At 34.3% G+C, this 22,136-nt stretch overlaps 1 protein-coding gene across 1 annotated transcript in view; it reads right to left on the bottom strand.

Annotated features, from left to right (window-relative positions):
* Nucleotides 1-2,679: 2,679 nt before the first annotated feature.
* LOC134276045 (uncharacterized) overlaps nucleotides 2,680-22,136 on the bottom strand; it is a 55,195-nt gene continuing 35,738 nt past the window's right edge. The window contains exons 6-10 of the mRNA XM_062758327.1: nucleotides 19,141-19,344; nucleotides 17,904-18,128; nucleotides 5,632-5,844; nucleotides 5,297-5,527; nucleotides 2,680-2,708 (exon numbers count right to left, since the gene is read on the bottom strand). Of these exons, the coding sequence (XP_062614311.1) occupies nucleotides 2,680-2,708; nucleotides 5,297-5,527; nucleotides 5,632-5,844; nucleotides 17,904-18,128; nucleotides 19,141-19,344 (902 nt within the window). The remainder of the gene's footprint in view (nucleotides 2,709-5,296; nucleotides 5,528-5,631; nucleotides 5,845-17,903; nucleotides 18,129-19,140; nucleotides 19,345-22,136) is intronic.

A 22,136-nucleotide genomic window follows, 5' to 3' on the forward strand; every position in this document is an offset into this window, starting at 1 on the left:
AGTTATATCCCGTACATAATTTTCACCCCTTAAATTAGGGTGTTGCGTTTCTATTGACGGTGAGTATATATTACGGTCACCGACTTTCCTACAGTGTTATTTGTAGCAATAGTAATTTAGCCAAATGTAAACGGGCCTCAATGTTTACGGCACTAGTTTTTGGAAGTTGAACGATGTTCAATCTCCCTTAGTCATCACAGGGTTTCTAGCGCAGTAATTTATATAGATTATATAGTGACCGTCCGTGGGGCTTCCACTCGAAGCTCCTCGGGTGGCTCTTACATGTGTACCCCGCACACTAAACTTGGACGTCAAATTGTTCCAACATCCTGTTTATTCAGTCAAGTGATCTTATGAAATTAAGAATTTCATTCAAATGTTCTACTTTTAAAACCCGAGTTTCTTTTGCACACCCAAACTTTGCCATCAAAGACAACTAACATATGGCTGTAGTTAAAAGCAATGAAGAATTAGACAAATAAACAAACCCTATCGAAGAACGTTATGCAGAGCAAGATATGAAATGAGTGACAAGGCAGTTTCCGCCGGAGAAATGTATCGATCTGATGCGTATTTATCACTCCTCTTACACATCCGGGGTTTGAATGGAGCGTAGCGAAGTCAGCCGGGGATTGCTGATTGTGGGGCTTCTGTGTTGACAAATTTACTCCTGTGATATTCAATACAAACTTGCAGAAACGTCCGCCACAAAATAGTCCATCTCATTTTTAATCATTAATCTAATTTTGATAAATGATATGAAAGTACGTGAAAATGAAATTGAATTTCATTTAACTTAATTTGAATATCATATTTTTATTAATCTAAAATTGTTTTATAGTCTGTGAGAACTAGAGAAAATGTAGGAAAATGTCCTTAGGGCGCTTTGCAGCGCACCGATACCTGTAAACAATGAGAGGGAAATTAACGACATCTCCGCACAATCTATGAAGCGAACTTTCTTTGTATTTATTGATACGTAGTAAAAATAACTACACAAAGTTATACATATTTTTTTAACCATACTTATTAAATTTTTATAGCAATAGTTATTTTGTAATCCAATAACCATTAAAAAATAAACAAGTCACATTATTTTCAATACAAAAGAATAATTGATCGGAGTATGCTTGTTTTAACCTAGAAATGAGCTGAAATAATAATCACGATGGTTTAAAGTTCACGGAAAATTCTTAAATCGTGAACATAGTGAAATTAAAAACACCATAATGTATTCCACTTCTACAGCATATAGTTTTTGTCTTGTCCGTCTGTCTGTTTCTCTGTTTGTCTGTTGTCCGCAAAAACTTTCACCTTGCCCATATCTTTTGATTTAGTGCAGCTATGATTTTCATATTTCACATGTATTCCTTGTAACAAGACCTTTCTTTGGGTACCACCAAATTTGACCTTTCGACCTTGACCTTGGAGTTTGACCCACTTATACACAAAAATTCCAAACTTTTACTTTGGCCATATCTTTTGAACAGTAGATACCAGGATATTCATCCTTCACATATGTATTGTATTCAAAACCTTTCATTGGATACCACTAACCTTGACCTTTGACCTTGACCTTGGAGATTTCCGTACTTTTGAAAAAAACTTTGACCTTGGCAATAACTTTTGAACAGTAAAGGCTAGAGCTTTCATACTTCAAATATGTAATTCGTGTGAGAAGACCTTTCATTGGATACCAAGAACTTTGACCTTAACCTTGGAGTTTGACTTATTTTAAAAAGATAAACCTTGACCATATCTTTTAAAGAGTTAGAGCTAGTGCTTTGAATTCATACTGTATTTAGTCAATCCTTAGGACAAGACCTTTCATTTAATATTAAGACCTTTGACCCTTTGACCTTGTCCTTTGAGTTTGACATACTTTATAAAATCATAACTTTTGAACTTTTAGGACTAGGGCTTCCATACTTCACATGTGTATTCCTTGTGGCAAGATCATTTATTAGATATCAATAGCTTTGACCTTTTGACCTTGGAGATTTCTGTATTCATGAAAAACTTTAACCTTGGCAATAACTTTTAAACAGTTACAGCTAGTGCTTCCATATTAAACACATGTATTCTTTGTGGCAAGACCTTTCATTGGATAAGAATTACCTTGACCTTTTGACCTTGACGATTTCCGTACTTATGTAAAAAATTTAACCTTGACAATAACTTTTAAACGGTAAGGGCTGGGGCTCATACTTCACATATGTAATTCTTGTGACAAGACTATTCATTGAATACCAATAACCTTGACCTTCTGACCTCGATCTTGGAGTCTGACCTACTTTTGAAATCTTTTAAAGAATTCTGTACTTTTGAAAAAAAATAATAAACTGGCCATAACTTGGGAGCAGATGTTGATAGGGCTTTCATATTTCACAATTGTATTTCCAGTTAAAAGACCCTACTTTGGGTACCAATATATAAAATTTTAATCTTCACTATGTTGCCATACGGGGGCATCAGTGTTTCACAAACACATCTTGTTCAATTTGTTTTTATGTCGTGGCATAAAATTTAAACATGTAAGCAATTGATATGAAATTCTAGATAAAAGTTCGGAATAGCCAGGTCTGACTTTTTTAATTTGAAAAATCAAAAAATTATAACCGTACGTTTACGTTAGATTAGTAGAAGCTTAGACTGCTTTACAGTTTTATTGTTATTTTTCTAACTTCCATACAGTGTTACAACGCAAACTGTAATAACAACACAAAATGTAATAAACTGGGATTATTACATTTTGTGTTATTACATTTTGCGTCGAGATCAACGCAAAATGTAATAGCACAATATTTGGATTATTACATTTTCCATTGTTACATTTTGCGTCGCGATCAACGCAAAATGTAATAAGGTGCCTTTTCGTTGTTACATTTTGTTTTATTTTATTTTTGCCTTGAAGAACACAAAATGTCCCTTACCAAAATACTGACCTTCTGGCAACATCTTCTGGCATTATTGCCGCAATATTGTAGCAACATTCTTGCAATACATTGCGGCAATATTGCGGTAATTTATCGTTTTTCGTATGTAAATTAGATTTGCTGCAATATTGCCAGAAAAGTGTTGCGGCAATGTTGCCGCAAAGCAATTGCAGTACATGTATTATTTCAGGTTGTGCTGCAGCAATAATGGGTCAACACTACAGTGCTACATAAATCGGTAATTAATAGAAATAATGATCTATCAATCTAACAATTAACAAACTGTGATGAGGAGCATAAGAATCAATAGCTTATCACAGGGTCAGTAAGAATTAGCTACTTTTGCGATTCTTTGAATAGATAGAAAAATTATGTTGATCATCATAATAAAAATCAAGATATGTTTGTGAAACACTATGCGCCTGGTGGCAACAAAGTTCGAAAAAGCTTTTTTTAGCTTAAAGGTCACAATCAAGGTCACAAAGTCATTGATCTTGGTGTCATTTGAAAGAACTTTATTAGTGGATTATGCATACTAAATTTGAAGTCTCAATATCTCCTATAGTTGAAACTTCATGGCAGAGGTTCAAAAAGGCTATTTTTAGCATATAGGTCACAGTAAAGGTCACAACTAAGGTCATTGACCTTGGTGTTATTTGAAAGAACTTAATTAGTGAAGGCCGCCTACCAAATGAGTTCTCTATCTTTTATGGCTCAAAAGTTATGTCGAAAAAATCTATTTTAAGCATATAGGTCACAGCAAAGGTCACAAGGTCATTGACCTTGGTGTCTTTTGAAAAAGCATAATTAGTGGATTATGCGAACTAAATATAAAGTCTCTATCTTTCAGGACTTTTAAGTTATGATGAATATTATTCAAAAAAGCTATTTTTAGCATAAAGGTCACAGTCAAGGTCACAAGATTATTTTTAAAAAAGGTATTTATCGCATAAAGGTCACAGTCAACGTCACAAGATCATTGACCTTGGTGTCATTTGATAGAACTTAATAATTAGTGGAGTATGCATACCAAATATGAAGTCTCTATCTCTCATTGGTTCAAAAGTAATGGCGAGGGTTTAAGTTTACGAACAGACAAACAGACAGGACAAGAACAATATGCGCCCCCGATTTATCAATGCAAGCGCATAAAAAATGTGTATAGAAACAATATCAATATGCCACTGTGAAAATGTCCAGCAACTCTGCATTAATTTTCAAATAACCTTAATTAACTGCCCATCACATATTCCCATGCAAATGCCAATCAGTATAATATATAATAAAGCTTGTTGGTAATTTCCAACATATATACATAGATTCAATTTTCTTTCAGGTATTCAAATTTATGCAATCAATTATAATTATATATGTCCATGCATTTAACTGATAACCAGCATTCATCTTTTCCTGCAACACCAGGATATATAGACATTCAAGTCTAGTATACATGCATCACAAGCACTACGTGAAACACATAAATTTTTTTCCAATTTTATCTCCATAGAATCATTCAACTCAAAAAGAATATGGTTTTGACTTTTGACTCACCAAGTCTGATCATATAAAAACAGAACAGACATTCCAATAATTCTGTTCAATTTCTTTTTTTTCTAGCCATTCCACATTATGCAGTCTTACTACCCATCTTGTCTAATCCCATTGTACACAATTAACAACTTTAATTAACTTGACACACGTCAGTAATGAAGCAAAACATGCTTGCCTTTGAATTCCCTCCACTTTATTTAAAATGAGGAAGTAATGACTGAGCATGCTCAACAAATGGCTCATGGGTAATCCTAGATGTTGCCAGAAACTTTTTTATCTGGAAATATTGCCAGAATGTCACCAGAAGTTGTTGCAGCTAGCGGTGATATTTTATTAACCCAAAAAGCTTGTTTCTGGTGACAAAAATATTAATGTGTTGCTGCAATGTTGCCGCAATATTGCTGCAATAATTTTACTTTGGTAAGGGGTAATAAAGGAATATGTAATAAAATAAAATATAATAATTTTTTTGATTGCGTTTAACACAAAACATCATAAAATTGATTAAAATGTAACCAACGTGGGAACACGCTTTACAAAATATTTAGAACTACATGTACATGTATACCAATGAAGACGGACACACAAGGGAAAAACAGTACACCTCCCTCTCATTTGGAGCAGGGTTATAATGAGTCATTTGATCAAGGATACTCTCTGACAAATTTTTCAGTAATTAGCGAATTGATTTTTAAGGCCTTTGTCCTAAAGACTTGACGTACACCACACAAATGATAATAGTACTAGCTATTCGATCCTTTGGCTCAGAAGAGCTAATAAGCTTATGTTATTACCAAAGTGAAACTCACCTGTTGATGATTCCAACTTAATGCAGCGTTTGGATGCTGTATCAAAGTAGCCAAAAGGACAAGTCTCTACTGACAAGGTCCTGTTCCTATCACAAAGTATATAGTTAGTAGAATGTTGTTTGCCTGGGTACGGATTAACTCCATCTGGTAAAGTAAGACAACTTGGAAGTCTGGCTGGACAAGGAATACAATTAGAGTCCCCTACAGAACACTGATTCTGTAAATACTGACCTGATAAGAAAAAGTGTTATGGAAATTTATATTTCTTTAAACATTGTAGCTTTTATGGTATCCTAATTATTTTTCTTGCTGAATAGGAAGTACAAGCATCTTACATGGAGTCATGGGTTCTGTTCGTACGCCACAAGAAATGTGATGGAAATCTTCACACTGTAAAGTAGCTAAAGAAAATAGCTGGGGATAAGTACACTCATGAAGGTATGGTTGATAAATGGAATCCCTCATAGAACAGTCATAGTACTGGGCACAGTTAATCCAACTTGGGAGTCGTGACGATGGATGATATTTACAGAATCCATTAACATTTTCTGTAATTATGAAATAATAAATTATTCTATTGACATTTTCTTAAAACTTTTTTCATTCAATACATAAAGCAGACAAGTACTAGTATTCTATTTCAATGAATGATCGGTGAGGAATCATAAAGTCAGTATTATAAAATGTCTTGAAATAATTTATGAAATATTTTCCTTTTATTTTAATTCACTTAAAATAAATATATTTTTTTTGTATGAGAATGTATATACATACATTCACTTTCGCATTGTTTATTAACTGATTTAACAAGTACGCTTGATTGATTGATTGTATATTGTTTAACGTCCCTCTCGAGAATTTTTCACTTATATGGAGACGTCACCGTATGCCGGTGAAGGGCTTCAAATTTTGACCTTTACTCGGCACCCAGGGCCATTGAGCAGTGAGGGATCTTTATCGTGCCAACACCTACTGACACGGGGCCTCGGTTTTTAAGGTTTCATCCGAAGGACCCGCAACTTTCACTTCAAAGTGCCGAGCGCATGGTGAAGGAACAGTTGCTACCCATTTTATCGACTGGGTCAGTCGCGGCCGAGATACGAACTCACGACCTCCCGATCACGGAGCGAGCGCTCTACCGACTGAGCTACCGTGAACGGTTAACAAGTACGAGGGTTGTCTCAGAAAAAAACATTTTCAAAATCTTTTGCTTCACTAAAGCTATAACGTTTAAAATCGGCATACATCATGATCAACATTTTTTGAATAATGCATAAAAAATTGAATAAAATATCTCTATTTATTAATAACATTTTCCTTTCAGGTAAACGAATATCGCAAAATCAGCTGTCGGCGCAACACAATGTCAAAACGTGTTTGTGAACTTTTTATGAAAACTGTCCTCTAATAGAATTCATTTTATCATAAATTCGGCTTTGTATTTAGTTTTTAAGTAACCAAGTTACATCTCAAATACTAGTGTTATCAAAATATTTCTGATTTAATTCTTTACATACACAATTTCACAATCCCAATCATTAATCTAACTGATAGAGTTATTTAACACCGGTCTTCACGTACATGTATGCATATGGCGTCCTGCTCCTTCTTTTCAGTTCGTCTTCATTTTAAATTATTAGTCTAATCTTTTGTACTGAATAGCCAGTGAAGTCAACCTCAATCTCCTTCAACTAGAGACAAACCTATTTCCAATAATTATGTTTGTGTTTTTTCATCGTTTACATCTATTTACCCTTTGTACAGTGTCATTTCCCGCTCAACATAGTGTTTTAAACATGATGTAAACAAAATTGAATCTACACCACCTTATTAGGATAAATAAGACCAATCATAGATTTGCTGTTCTTGAGAAGATTTTTTTTAGATTTTTATCTTTCATACTCCCATTTAAAACTTTGATCGTCCATTGTGGCTCCACCCTACCCCCAGGGGTCATGACTTGATAAAAGTTGAATCTACCTCACCTGTGAATGCTTTCACATAAATATGACCAATGAAGGCTTTGCTGTTCTTGAGAAAAAGATTTTTCCTATTTTCCCTCTATATTCCCATGTTAGACTTTGATGGCCCTAACCCTATCCCCGGGGGTCACTACCTTACAATGGTTCCACATGAAATAATCTTTCCTAGCCCGTTGGTTCTTGAGAAGATTCTTCAATAATTAATTTTTCGCTATTTCGAAATTATCTCCTTAGAGGTGTGCGTGGCCCTTCATTGAAACAAACCTGATTTCTTTTTACCCTAGGATACTTTCTGGCAAGTTCTCGAGAAGAAGATGAAATGTGAAAAGTGAACAAGGACAACAACGACTATTATTATTATTATTATTACAGCACTACGACTACGATTATTGTCTAACGCCATTTAATACTGTTATGTAAAAATAGGCGTTTAATCAAATAAACCAGTTTCAGTTTGTACGACGACAGACAACGGACAAATTTCAATCAGAAAAGCTCAATTGAACCTTCGATTCAGGTTTGCTAAAAATTCTAGAGCACTGAATATTATATATGCATGTGAAAAGAATAAGTTTAACTTCATAATAAATTCTTTTTAGACTTTCAAGAAAAAAAAATGTTTTCTTTCAAGTTTGTAAAAATGAAGTGTTGCCGTGAGTCACGGTAGGTCAGGGAGTAGAGCACTTACTCATGATCAGAAGGTTGTGGGTTCGAATCATGGCCGCTACTGACAAGTCAATAAAGGAATATGTAGTAACATTTTCTAGTGCTCAGCACCTTGAAGTAAAAGTTGGGGTCCATTAAATTTAATGCAAGAAAAACGACATGGTGTGGTTGATTGATTGACTGTATATATATTCCTTAACGTCCCTCTCGAGAATTTTTTCACTCATATGGAAACGTCACCGTTTGCCGGTGAAGGGCTTCAAATTTAGACCTATACTCGGCACTCAGGGCACTTATTGAGCAGTGATGGTTCTTTATCGTGCCAACGCCTACCGTGACGCAAGACCTACGTTTTTAAGGTTGTATGAGTGTGAGCATTTTACATAACACAAATTGGAATGAAAGTTGCATTCAAAGTAATTTCAGTAATTTTAAGTGTTTATATCATTAAATAATTATTGTACATTCAACTTTACTACTTATTTTTTTCTGATTAAAAATGAGTATTAAAATATCTGCGTTGTCATAGAGCACGTCTCGCGTTTTTACGACAACTGACCTGTTTCCGATCTCTGTAGTAACGAAAGCGCTGGATTTCCCGAAATGACAAACAACAAAAAATGGGACGTGCCAAGGGCAAATTTAAATTTGCCACCCGCAAACGGATATTTTTAAATACAGAAACTATTCAGAAGCAGACGTTGATGTAGTCTCTATTCAAAAACCGGTAAGTAAACAAGATGTGTTTGTGAAACACTATGCGCGCAGCGGCAACAAAGTTAAAAACATATTTTTAGCATATAGGTCACAGTCAAGGTCACAAGGTCATTAATCTTGGTGTCATTTGAAAGAACTTGATTAGTGAAGTACGCATGGCTCTCATGGCTCAAAAGTTCTGGTAAATGTTCAAAAAAGCTATTTTCAGCATACAGGTCACAGTCAAGGTCACAAGGTCATGTCGAGTGAAAGGGCTTAATTAGTGAAGTAAACCTGCCAAATATTAAGTCTCTACCTTTCTTCGTTCAAAAGTTATAGCGAAGGTTAAAGTTTGCCAACAAAAAAAAGTATATTTAGCATATAGGTCACAGTCAAGGCACAAGGTCATTGATCATGGTGTCATTTAAAAGAGCTTAATTAGTGGTGTATGCATACCAAATATGAAGTCTCTAACTTTTATGGTTCAAAAGTTATGGCAAAGGTTAAAGTTTGCATAAAAACTATTTTTAGCCTATAGGTCACAGTCAAGGCGCAAGGTCATTCACCTTGGTGTCCATTAAAAGATCTTAATTAGTGGAGTATGCATACCAAACATGAAGTCTCAACCATTCATGGTTCAAAAGTTATGGCGAAGGTTAAAGTTTGCAGACAAGTAGACAAACAGATAAGCAGACAAACAGACAGACAGACAGACAGGACAATAACAATATACGCCTAAGATCTTTCGATTCGGGCGCATAATAAAAAAAAGTATCGGATACATGTAACACGCCAACCACGATAACGAGGGCTCAAAATTGACTGTGTGCCCGTATTTCGACAGTCTATGAAGAAGTGTCAGTTTTATATTATCCCAGAGGCTAGACAATCTTAAAGAAAAGTTTTTGGAATTAGGCTGCACAGAATTAGGCCTAATATCAACGAGAAATCAACTGTATAAAGATATGCTTAACGATTCAGTGATTCATGCTGCTTTGTTGATATTTTTTTTTCTTCGAGATATCCTTATCTAGAGTTATTCCCAGTTGTGAAATAGAAAGTAGATAACCCGGCATTTTATATGTAAACAAACTGCTCGAAGATTTTTTTATTATTTCCTAAAATTTATTGTACAATATTCATTTTAATACTTATTGTATAAATTGGAAATGTTATTGGAACAACTTTATTAATAAACATGAACATTTTAAAGATTGATTGATTGATTGTATGTAGTTTAACGTCCCTCTCGAGAATTTTTCACTCATGTGGAGACGCCACCACTTGCCGGTGGCGGGCTACAAATTTTGTCCTATGCTCGGCACTCAGGGCCTTTGAGCAGTGAGGGATCTTTTTCGTGCCAGCACCTACTGCGACACGGGGCCTCGGTTTATACGGATTCATCCGAAGGACCGGTACCGGTCTCCACGTCCCACAGTGGGATTCGAACCCGCGACGTAAGGATTGACTCCTTACTTCGCGACTCTAGAGCAGACGCTCTAACCACTGCGCCACGCGGGCGACAAAATGAAGAGAAAAAATGTTCAGAGGAAATTCGGGCTGAATATTTTCAAAATGGCTCCTTTTTTTTCTCTGAAACTTAGACTCATTGATTGATTGTTGTCATATTTCATGTAAAACCTATGCATTTCTTGTTTCCTTAACTCTGCATGTAGTAACATATGAGACAAGGATTCATATATCTCATATCTCATTATTGTTAGTCAATGGTCAATATAGGTGGCATTGTAAGGACGTACAAATTGTAAAACATTAACTTTATTTCTTTTTTATTTTACAAATGAAAGTTGTCCAGATAATATATAGATCACAAAAATTGTGACATGTTTATTTTTCATTTAGATTGATTTTATTGAAATGTAAATGAAGATAATTTTAGAGAAAATTTTGCAGAGAAAATCTGATCAGAGGAATTTCGGGCTGAATATTTTCAAAATGGCTCCCACCTTTTTTTCTGGAGCTTGGACACAAAAATTGATTGTTGTTATAGTTCATGTAAAACCTATGCATTTTTTTTATTTCCATTACACTGTATATTGTAAAATATGTGATAACAATTCATATATTTCATTGTTTCGAATCATTGGACAGTATAGATGGCTATGGAGGACATTTATTTTAATAAAACATTAACTTTTTAAAAAAAATTATTTTACGAATGAATATAGTTCAAAGAATATTGTACCATGTTCATTTTCCATTTAAGAGCGTGTCTCAGAGAAAATCATGCAAATCTGAAAAATTGTTCGGGAGGGTCTACAAAACTTTTCATTTCATCATATATTTTTAAGGTCTAGGTTGTCTCAGGATCTAAAATTTAAATTTAGAAAGTGTGCCAAGTGTTTCTATTTTTAGTAAAACCCCAGTTTTTATATTTAGCAAACATTGGCATAAAATAGTAGGTGCAAATATGAAAGTTTGAGCCCTTAGAAAATCACTTGAAAACATTTAGGACTTCAGATTTATTATCCATGTTTAGTGCAGTGGTACAGCTTAAATGGAGAAAATAATTTATCTAATAATGGGGTTTATAATAATTTATTTATGTTCTATCAAATATAAAATGAAATCACTGATGGCATTTAAGAGGACATATAACAAATAAATAGTGGAAATGATGACCTTACGATGTTAGCCAAGCTCTCCATTTGTATCTTAGAATTGTTCAAATATAATCAATATTGCTTCATTTGATGATTAATAATTCAATTTTAGTGTAAATAAATACTGAGAAAGACAATCAAAATTAAAACCTTCATGAAAATTGATAAAGAAGATAATAAAATGAGTGTTATTTGTGTGGTGAAGAGTTATCTCCCGTAGTGGAAGTCTCCATACAAAAAAGAGGGAAAATGATATTGCAACATGGCATGAACAGAAGATCAATGTGATTTCAGCAATTTTTCAAACATTTCAAGCAGCGATGGCCCCATAAATTCATTCCTACGAATATATTAAAGATCTGTCAAACCATTTGCGTTTACTCCAATCTCTGAACATACCCTAGCTGGGTTGTATGAAAAAATTCTGACTTACCAGAGGCAATCGTTTTACTGTAAACCTATAGAAATGTTTTTTTTTCCCCATTGACTGACTAGCAAATTAAAATTAAGAATATGTTAAAGAAAATTTAGGAATAAAATGGCGAAGAAGTAAGTCGAAGTGCTGCCGTCCCGCTCATAACTAAGGAAGAAAGCTAAAGCAGACCGAGGAGCTACCCCTACCTTTTGTAAAGAATACTGGTTGAAAACGAGAGAGACAACAAGTCTAGCACAATACCCTGATAAAGGTATTACAAATACCTTGATCAAGGTATTTTATGTAATAAAAATTCAAAAAAATTCTTTAAAAATTAGATACTGAAAGTCGAGTAAAATTTTCTAGATCAGAATCTCCACTTTGTAATTGTAATATCGATTATACATAAAATTGACATTTTTTCAAAAAAAAATTGGAACATTGCCAATTTTATGACCTTTTTGTGCTAAAATATGATGGATGTCAGTCATTTTACTATGCATTTAAAAAGTACTAATCATTGTTCTTTAACTTCAAAATAAAATATTTTAAAATTATGGGAGTTGCAGTTTTTTTTTCTCCGCAATGACTAAAAACTATAAAATATGACCTAAGATTTTGTTGCATAAGAGCTATTTTTAGTAACAGGTCATATAACTTATACCGGTATGATTAGCACAATTAAAATTTGTCTGATTTTCATTCATGCGTACTAGATTTAGCTTGCAAAATTTGAAGGCAATTGGAGAATCTTGCTACTGGACCATTTTGCATGTTTTTTACTGAGACACTCTCTTAAGTTGTTTTTTTTATTATTGAATTTTAAATGAAAACAAATTTAGAGCAGTCGTAAACACGAAAATTTTGCAGAGGAAAGGTGATTAGAGGAAATTCAGGTTAAATATTTTCAAAATGGCTCCATTCTTTTTTCTGAAATTTGGACAAATTGATTCATTGTTACTATTTTTATGAAAATAAATTTTTGTTTCCAATTCCATTACTCTGTCTAATATGTTTTTTTTAATTTGATTAAGATCCACAACTTATGTATTTGGTGAGAAAAATTAGACGTCATAGGTGGCGCCACAAGCACAATTTAGAATTTGTTTAAAAAAAATTATTGTTTTAAATTTTAGAACAGACGTTCCATGTTTAATGAAAATTAACATTTCAAAATTTTACATCATCTTTGACCTATTTCTTTAAGTTGGTGTACGGACTTTATTTTTAAGGAAAATATTACACAGAGGTACCTCCCTTAGTTTGGCAACCACTAGAGGGCACTCTTTTTATTATGCGCCCGCATCGATAGATCCGAGACGTATATTGTTTTTGTCCTGTCTGTTTGTCTGTCTGTCTGTCTGTTGTCAACTTTAACTTTCGCCATAGCTTTTGAACCATGAGAGGTAAAGACTTTATATTTGGTATGCATACTCAACTAATAAAGCTCTTTCAAATGACATCTCATCAAGGTGTATGACCTTCTGACCTTGACTGGGACCTATATGCTAAAAATAGCTTTTTAGAACTTTCACCATAACTTTTGAACCATTAGAGATAGAGACTTCATAGTTGGTATGCTTACTTCACTAATTAAGTTCTTTCAAATGACACCAAGGTCAATGACCTTGTGACCTTGACTGTGTCTTATCTGCTAAAAATAGTTTATAGGACTTTGGTGCCGCCGGGCACATATTATTTCAGAAACACATCTTGTTATTTATATTATAATCAACGCATTGTTTATACATGTGTATCCATTGATACCAAAATCATTTGTTTTCTATTACTTAGATTTCACACTTGTCTTGCCTTAAGGTCATATCCGAACTAGTGCTAATTGTAACGGGGACCGTTACAGATGTTCCCCAAACGCTCCCCAACTCCATTTTGTTGCCATATTCCCTGTAATCTCTATTAAATAAGAAATACTTTATGGAATTTCGACTTAATCAAAGTCTTCCCAGAAAAATACAAAATATATTTCAAAATAGGCATTGCACGCGTGTTCATGAGCTTAACGACCACATCATCTTGTCAACACTATCTAAAATATTAATATACTTAATATCAAAGCATTTATTCCAAAAGTATTAAAAAAGACAATCATTCCAGTGTATTTTTAATTTTACTCATTTCACGTGCACGCACGCGCAAGCACATGCATAATTACTACACCTTCTTGTAGGAGTCCCTTATATATATCTATGTTCTAAATCCCATCCAGTTTGGTTGAAAAACAAGGGAGTTATAGCCATTTGAAGTTTCAGCCAATCAGATTACAGAACACATGCATGTGCGTGATTTCATAAATTTTTATCTTTATCGTATTGAAGGATATCTAAATGAATGACTATATTTTAAAATTCCAAACATTTCGTCAAAAAACAAAGGAGATATAGCCATATAAAGTTTCAGCCAATCAGATTGCAGCACACGTGCATGCGCGTGATTTCATGATTTGTTTTCTATATCACATTTTAGGATATCTTAATGCATGACTATGTTTTAAATTTCAAAGCATTTCGTCAAAAAACAAAGGAGATATAGCCATTTAAAGTTTCAGCCAATCAGATTGCAGCACACGCGCATGCGCATGCTTTCATGAGAATTTTTATATATCATGCTGTAGATCTTCATAATGTAGGACTATGTTCAAAATTTCAAAAGATCATGACAAGAAACAAGAAAGATATTGAGACTTTAGTTTCAGCCAATCAGAGCGAAGCGCACGTGCATGCGCGTGAGATCTTGCTATTTTGACCTTGCCATCTTGTCTATACTACTAATGTATCTTTACATTATGAGTTTCAAAAAAATTCATCGAGAAAAAGAAAAGTTACAGCAATATCCATTATATTCGTCATTTCATGTGTTGCACGTGCGCGCTCTTGCAAGCACGTGCGCGCAAAATGTCCTTCGTTCGGCAAATCTACATAACATGTCTACTGACCCTAAAAACATTTTACCTTAGTCGGATGTGTAGTTTACAAGATCACTCGTGGACAAAATTTTCCCAGGAAGAAGAAAAATAATAATAATAATAAGAAACAGAGTAAAAACAATATGTTCCCCAACTTCGTTTGGGGAACATAATAACCCGTGACTTTCACTTCTAATGCCGAGCGCTTGGCGAAGGAACAGTCACTACCTATGTTTACGTCTTAGGTATGATGCAGCGCCGCAAACAAGAATTGAACCCGGGCTTCCCGATCACAAAGCAACATTTTGTGAGTGCCGAATGGTCAAACATTTTAAGTTAATTAGATCCATGAGATAGAGGAACCATTAAAGTGGATCATAGTTTTAAAGAAAATATAAAGGCTATATCAATACAAGAGGCCTAGGGGCCACAGTGCTCACCTGAGCACATCGGCTTGGAAAAAGCACATATCAGATCAGATCTGAAAGTTTACTGAGGTGGGGGGGGGTTGAATTTCCCCCCCCCCTCTCCCCAGGGGTTCATGATTTGAACAAACTAGAATCTACACTACCTGAGGATGATTCCATATAAATATCACTAATCAGGGATTTGAAGTACTTGAAAAGAAGATTTTAAAAGGTATCCCTATATATCCCTATGTAAAACTTGGGTCGGCCATTTTGGCCCCACCCTAGCCCCGGGGGTCTTGATTTGAACAAATTTGAATCTACACTACCTGTGGATGATTCCACATGAGTTTCATCTTTCCTGGTCCAGTGGTTCTTGAGGAGAAGATTTTTAAAGATTTTTCCTATATATTACAATGTAAAACTTGGGTCGGCCATTTTGGCCCCACCCTAGACCCGGGGGTCATGATTTGAACAAACTTGAATCTACACTACCTGTGGATGATTCCACATGAGTTTCATCTTTCCTGGTCCAGTGGTTCTTGAGAAGAAGATTTTTAAAGATTTTCCAATATATTACTATGTAAAACTTGGGTCGGCCATTTAATTTGGCCCCACCTTAGCCCCGGGGGTCATGATTTGAACAAATTTGAATCTACACTACCTGAGGATGATTCCACATGAGTTTCATCTTTCCTGGCCCAGTGGCTCTTGAGAAGAAGATTTTTTAATAATGCCATTAATTTTTCTCTAATTCATAATTATCTCCCCTTGGAAACGGACGTGGCCCTTCATTTGAACAAACTTGAATCCCCTTTACCCAAGAATACTTTGTAGCAAGTTTTGTAGTAGTTGGTTAAAATTGGACCAGTGGTTCTTGAGAAGAAGATGAAAATGTAAAAAGTTTACGACGACGACAACGACGACTACGACAACGACAGACAACGGACAAATTTTGATCAGAAAAGCTCACTTGAGCCTTCGGCTCAGGTGAGCTAAAAAAGCCATTATGCCATTATGTATTACATTAAGGTTCATAAACCCTCTGCTTATTCATATAAAATGTTTCTTTAACTTTTATGATTTTCCAAAAGAAAAGTATATGCTTGATAAAATACAAACAATTTTATCATGGTTTGCGGGGCAAAATTTGACAAAAAAGGCACTTCAACTTGACAAATTTATAAAGGAATAATAGAATTTGTGTCATTAAGAGTTATCTCTCTTATCAGAGTATCAATATACCTTAATTTAGAAGCAAACTTTTTACTTAACAAAAATTTTTTTGAAAGTTTTTATACCCCCCGCAAACGAAGTTTGGGGGGGGGTGGTAGGGTATATTGGAATCACCATGTCCGTCTGTCTGTAGACGAGATTTTGACCGGACCATTACTCAGAAACTATTGGAAGGATTTGTCTGAAAATTTGTACACATATTATTCACCATATGAAGGTGTGCACCTGATATTTTCATCTTGATTGGATGATTATTTTGAATTTTACAGGTGTCTTTTCATTTTTATTTTGTGGTTTTGTGCAGACCGTTTCTCAGAAACTATTGCAAGGATTTATCTGAAAATTTGTACACTTATTATTCACCATATGAAGATTTGCACCTGGAATTTTCAATTTTATTTGTTTATTTTTCTGCATTTTACTGGTTTTATCTTTTATTTTAATTGACTTGTTTATTTTGGGCTCATGGTATAAGGTTTGAGACATAGAATATAGAATATCTGTACAAAAATGTGAACTTCAGCTTAAAACTACTCATTAAAAAAAAGAAACATCATCAAGTGTTAAAAACAGTTTTTACATAACACAGAAGATAATGTCAATTCATTTGTCTCTTGGGAAGAATGACTGGACATGCATCCAGTTAAAGATAAATTAATGAGTTTGGTGTGGGAAGTTGTTAAGGCATCTCTTATTAACCATGTTTTATCTATATCTCCTGGGAATTTGGCACAAGAATTAAAGATCTCAGAGTCTCTTCTTTTATTCTCTTAATTGTAATTCATTGTCTGTCAAAGCACTTCATTTCTGGATGACTAGCGATTTATTTTCAGAATGAATTTGATATAAAGTTAACAAGATTAATTTGATTTTGTATAATATGATTTTTTTTTCAACAATCAGTTTGCAGAGTGTCATGACACATAATTGCAATACTAGTATATTTTATTAATGCAGAAATAAAAAAAATGTTACAATGGAATTACAATGTATTAGTATTAATGTTTCATTTGGTTGCACCTTTGTTTCATTCATTAAGATACATTATGAATTATATTTCACTGCAAATTTTTGTAAGTAAATTGTGAACACCTCTATCTAGATCCATAAAGTATTTGTGACTTGGCACCTTCTCTGAAAAACCCAGCGGGGGGTAACTGTCCCTATTGGACAGTTATAGTTTTTTATGTTTTGTCCCATTATTTATTCGATGAAAAAAATATTGGAGGGGAAAATAAAAAGCTGTGACTTATGATTGAGACAAAATTTCAGTGCAATGACTTGATTATCTCCCCTTATGACGGGACTTGGCCTTTCACTTTAACAATTTAATCCCCCCTTTAGCCCAAGCTTAGGATGCTTTGTACCAAGTTTGTGCAAATTGGCCCAGTGGTTCTTGAGAAGAAGTCAAAGATGTCAAATGTTTACAGACGGACGGACAGACGACAGACAAAATGTGTTCAGAAATGCTCGCCTGAGCCTTCGAATAAGATGAGCTAAAATTGTTTACAGGCAGACTGAGAGAGAGGCAGCTTGAAGAACTGATGACGGACACCATACTATAGTATTAGCGCGTATCGTATGTGACCACTAGAGCTAAATATTATTGGTTATTTGTAGCAATTTTCAGAAATATAACTCAATGTAATTGTATATACCTGGAAGTATTTTGTCTACGCATTTTTTCGCAGAAGGATCAAAGTAGCCATTGCAATTCAGAATATCAATCGTCCTGTTTTTATAGCACTGAAAGTACTTTGAGTACCACTCCTGACCAAAAAAGCCATGGTAACCATCATCTAAGCCTACACAGCTAGGAAGTCGCTGGGTGCAGGGTAGACAGCTTGAATCTGTTGCCAGACACAAATTCTGTTTGTAAGAACCTTGCAAAAAAAAACAACAACAATATATTCATGTAGTCATATTATTCTAAAAATAAACTAGAGGTCCACAGGCCTTTTATGTCACCTAAGTATGATGTAACAACATTCCTAACACTAGAACCCCTGGCCTAGGGGCCACAATGAAATTCACAATTTTTGAAGAGGCACCCTTTCTCATCATAACTATGTTCATGTACATAGTTCATCAATTGAATACCAGGGAATTGAGGAGAACATTTTCAAATATTTTAATTAATTCTTACTATACCTTCATTAGAGTCCCATCCTAACACCCGAGCCCAAAACAAAAGGAACCAAGAAATTCACAATTTTGGAAGAAACACCCTTCTTCATCATAACTATGTATATAGTCAATCGGTTATAAATAAATATCCAGGAGCAGAGAAAAAGATCTTGGAAGAATTAAAACTTTTCTTTATATAACTAGAGTCCCGCCCTAACGATCCTGAGGCCATGAAAGTCACAATTTTGGTAGAGGACTCAATGCTTTTAAATTATCACATCATGCAAACAGTTTGGATGCTTGGTGTTCAGGAGTAAAGACGATTTCTTTACATTTCATTTGATGACTTTAGACCCATCCCTTAAATTCCATTTTGGAAGGGGATATGAATTTCACATTTTTCTCCTCTTCAGCCATAGATTCTTAATGCTAATATTGGTTGAAATTGGTTAATTGGTTTTAGAGAAAAGGCTGAAAATGTTTAAATGTTAAAGCACAACTGACGACGTATGAGGACGGACGAAAAAGACAGCAATACTCAGGTGACCTAATAATATTGAGACATTCCTCTTTAAATTTAAAGTACAGGGTGCAGATGCCTTTGGGCCATATCGCCCACAAAAGCGTTTTTGCTAAGAAAAGCACGAATAAGTTAAAAATTTACTTACTAACTCACTAAGACAGTCAATATCTCCACTATGTTGCTGTTTTATTATAATGCGGAAACACAAATAGAGTTAACGAATCAAATAAGAATTTAAAACTTACAAGGAGCCTGGGGCTCTATAATTCCTCCACACTTCACTTCAGTAAATGTCTGACACTTCCGGCTACTGGCCGAGAAAAGGTTAGGATATTTACATTCTAAAATAAAACCCTCATTGCTTTTGGCACAGTTTATAAACTGAGCACAATTAATGCTGCTAGCCACCACAGCAGCTTGGTTTGTCTTGCAGAATTCTGACACGAAAGCTGAAAAAGACAAGTTTTGTTGATAAACTGTACATGTACTGTAAAATAACGTATTTTCATGGGGTTAAATTTTCGTGGTATAAGAAAAAAATGAAGGTTCGTTGAAATTAAACTTCGTCGATGAAGAATCTTAGTAGTAATATCTTTTGAAAAATTACATTTCAGGATGGACATAAATTCGTGGGTCTCTTCTAACATGTACATTGAACACTACGAAAATCAAACCCCCATGACTATTAGTAATTTTACACTATCTGTACAATGAGATGATGTAATTTATATCATTAAATTGAATACGTAGAATAATGACTATTAGTTTGAAAATTAGAGTGGTTCCGCGTTAATCCAGATCTAGAAAATGCTGCAACTTACAGGCAATATTTTAGGAACCATTTTTTTTTAATTTATGGCATTCTGCACCTGAACTATCAGTTTCTTCAATATAATACAATACTAGGGGTGATCAGAAAATTTCGCAAACTTATTGAATAATTTTAATCTAAGAAAAAAAACTGGTTTTAGTGTGTATAACTTTTCAAGGAAGTCCCCTCTGATTTTAAAACCAATCTGCCACTTTTTTGCAAATGAGCAAAACACATGGTCTAAGCGGTCACGTGGCATGCTCTGTGGCGTTCTGTGACAGAACAGTGTTATACAAGTGTCAGCTTTTTAAAAAGTTTACCTGACTAAATCAATCAATTTATCTGCATGAAGAGTGAAAACCTTTTGAGCAATACTTTGTGGGCTTAAAACATATCCTAACTTTTTATTTTGAGAACCTTGTGTAATTGAAATCTTGTTTTTATTAATTTTATTTTAAAATCTGCTATCAAATTAATAATTGTAAACATTTTAAATAATGGATATAATTCAACACACATTTTGTTGGAGTGTATTTTCTCCTCTGAAGTAAACAGTAGTATTGTGTGTTAATTTTTTTTAAGGGGGGCGGGGGTAGTGACACTATTATTCATATTGAGAATAAAATAAGTAAATTCAATATTTAGGCCTTTGTGGAAAGGAAAATCCAAGATTTTTCACTGCTTTCTTATTTATTGTGTGTTTCTGAACAGAGACCCTAGAGATTTCTAGAATTATGAAAAAACATGAACCTTGGCAATAACTTTTGAACAGTAAGGGCTAGGGCTTTCATATTTCACATACTGTATGTAATTCTTGTGACAAGCCTTTGATTCAATACCAAGAACATTGACCTTCTGACCTTAATCATGTTGTTTAACATACTTTTAAAATCTTTTTAACCTTGGTCATAACTTCTGAATGGTTAGGGCTAGGGCTTTCATACTTCACACATGTTTTGTTTGTGGAAAGACCTTTTATTGGATACCATTAACCCTGACCTTCTGACCTTCATCTTGAAAATTTCTGTACTGATGAAAAAATTTAGCCTGGCCATAACTTGGCAAATATGGTGACTAGATATCATTGAGATGGTGGCCATCTCAAAGGGCCCCGCGTTTAGCAATGAACATGAAAATGTAATGTAGCTGAAATGGGTTTATTTTGAAGGTGTTTGAGATTAAAGGGGACAAAAAGTAATACTACCTGAAAAATAATACAATTAAAAAACTTTAAGAAAATGTATCCTCTATGAAAATTGTTGCATATCCTCTATCATAATATGGAAGGAAAATCACAAATGTTCCATATCCAGTCAATTTGTTTGAGACTTAAGGGAAAGAAATTCTGCAGCGAACAAAGACTTTAAAATGAGTGGCTATTTTTGACCTTGACCCTTGACCTATTAACTTTGTTCAAGATCACTGCACATTCAATGACCAAAGGCACTCTGTGAGTGAAGTATGAGCAACACTGGACACATAGGCCTAGAAACATGGTTTAAGGTCACTGTACATCGGTTACCCAACGGCACTCTGTGGGTGAAGTATGAGCCAGATTGGGCCAAGGTGAGAGAAGATATTCTTCGGACAAGAGATCTCGGACGGACGGACAGTCTTATCACTATAAAGCGCCCGTCGAGCGGGGCCCTAATAAGGCTTTCATGTTTCACAATTGTATTCCCAGTTAGGCGACCCTATTTTGGATACCAATATATTAAATTTGCATTTAAGAAAGTTTAATCTTCACTATGTTACCATACAGGGGCATCAGTGTTTCAAAAACACATCTTGTTTTCTCAGAAAATGTACTGCCATTAAAGGTATTCTATGGATTTAAACGTGTTCAAATATTTCTTACATTAATTTACAGTCAATTTAATTACAATTGTATGAGTTTAACTATAACAGCCTTATAAAACCTCATCTTCTAGTTTTTGATCGAATATTCGTGGAAACATAGTTTTTGTTCTGTCCGTCCATTTATCTCTTTGTTTGTCAATCTCCTGTCGACAAAAATTTTAACAACGCCCATCACTTTTGAGTTAGTATGACTGTGGGTCTCATATTAATATGTATATTCCTATTTTTGTGATTAGACCTTTCCATATTTATAGATATTTTTAAACTTTTGACATTGACCTTTGAGTTTGATTCATTTTTTTGAAAATCTTAATCTTGGACATAACTGTTAAACAGTTAATTCTACAGCCTTCATATTTCACAGGTGTATTTCATAATAAAGGCCCTCTCTTTGGTTGATAAGCATTTTGAACGTTTGACTTCACAGAATAAAATAAATTAGTTCTTTTAAAACTATAAAAATTGATTATAAATCAAGATTAAGAGCTTTGTATATGCTTTGAGGAGAGCTTGAATTTTGAAAACTATTTCACACATACGAAAAGTTAAAATATCCAATTGCAAACGATT

This window comes from Saccostrea cucullata, unplaced genomic scaffold (genome assembly GCF_032062105.1).
Source record: "Saccostrea cucullata isolate Sc308-1 unplaced genomic scaffold, CSIRO_AGI_Scuc_v1 ctg1318, whole genome shotgun sequence".
Classification (NCBI taxonomy): domain Eukaryota; kingdom Metazoa; phylum Mollusca; class Bivalvia; order Ostreida; family Ostreidae; genus Saccostrea; species Saccostrea cuccullata.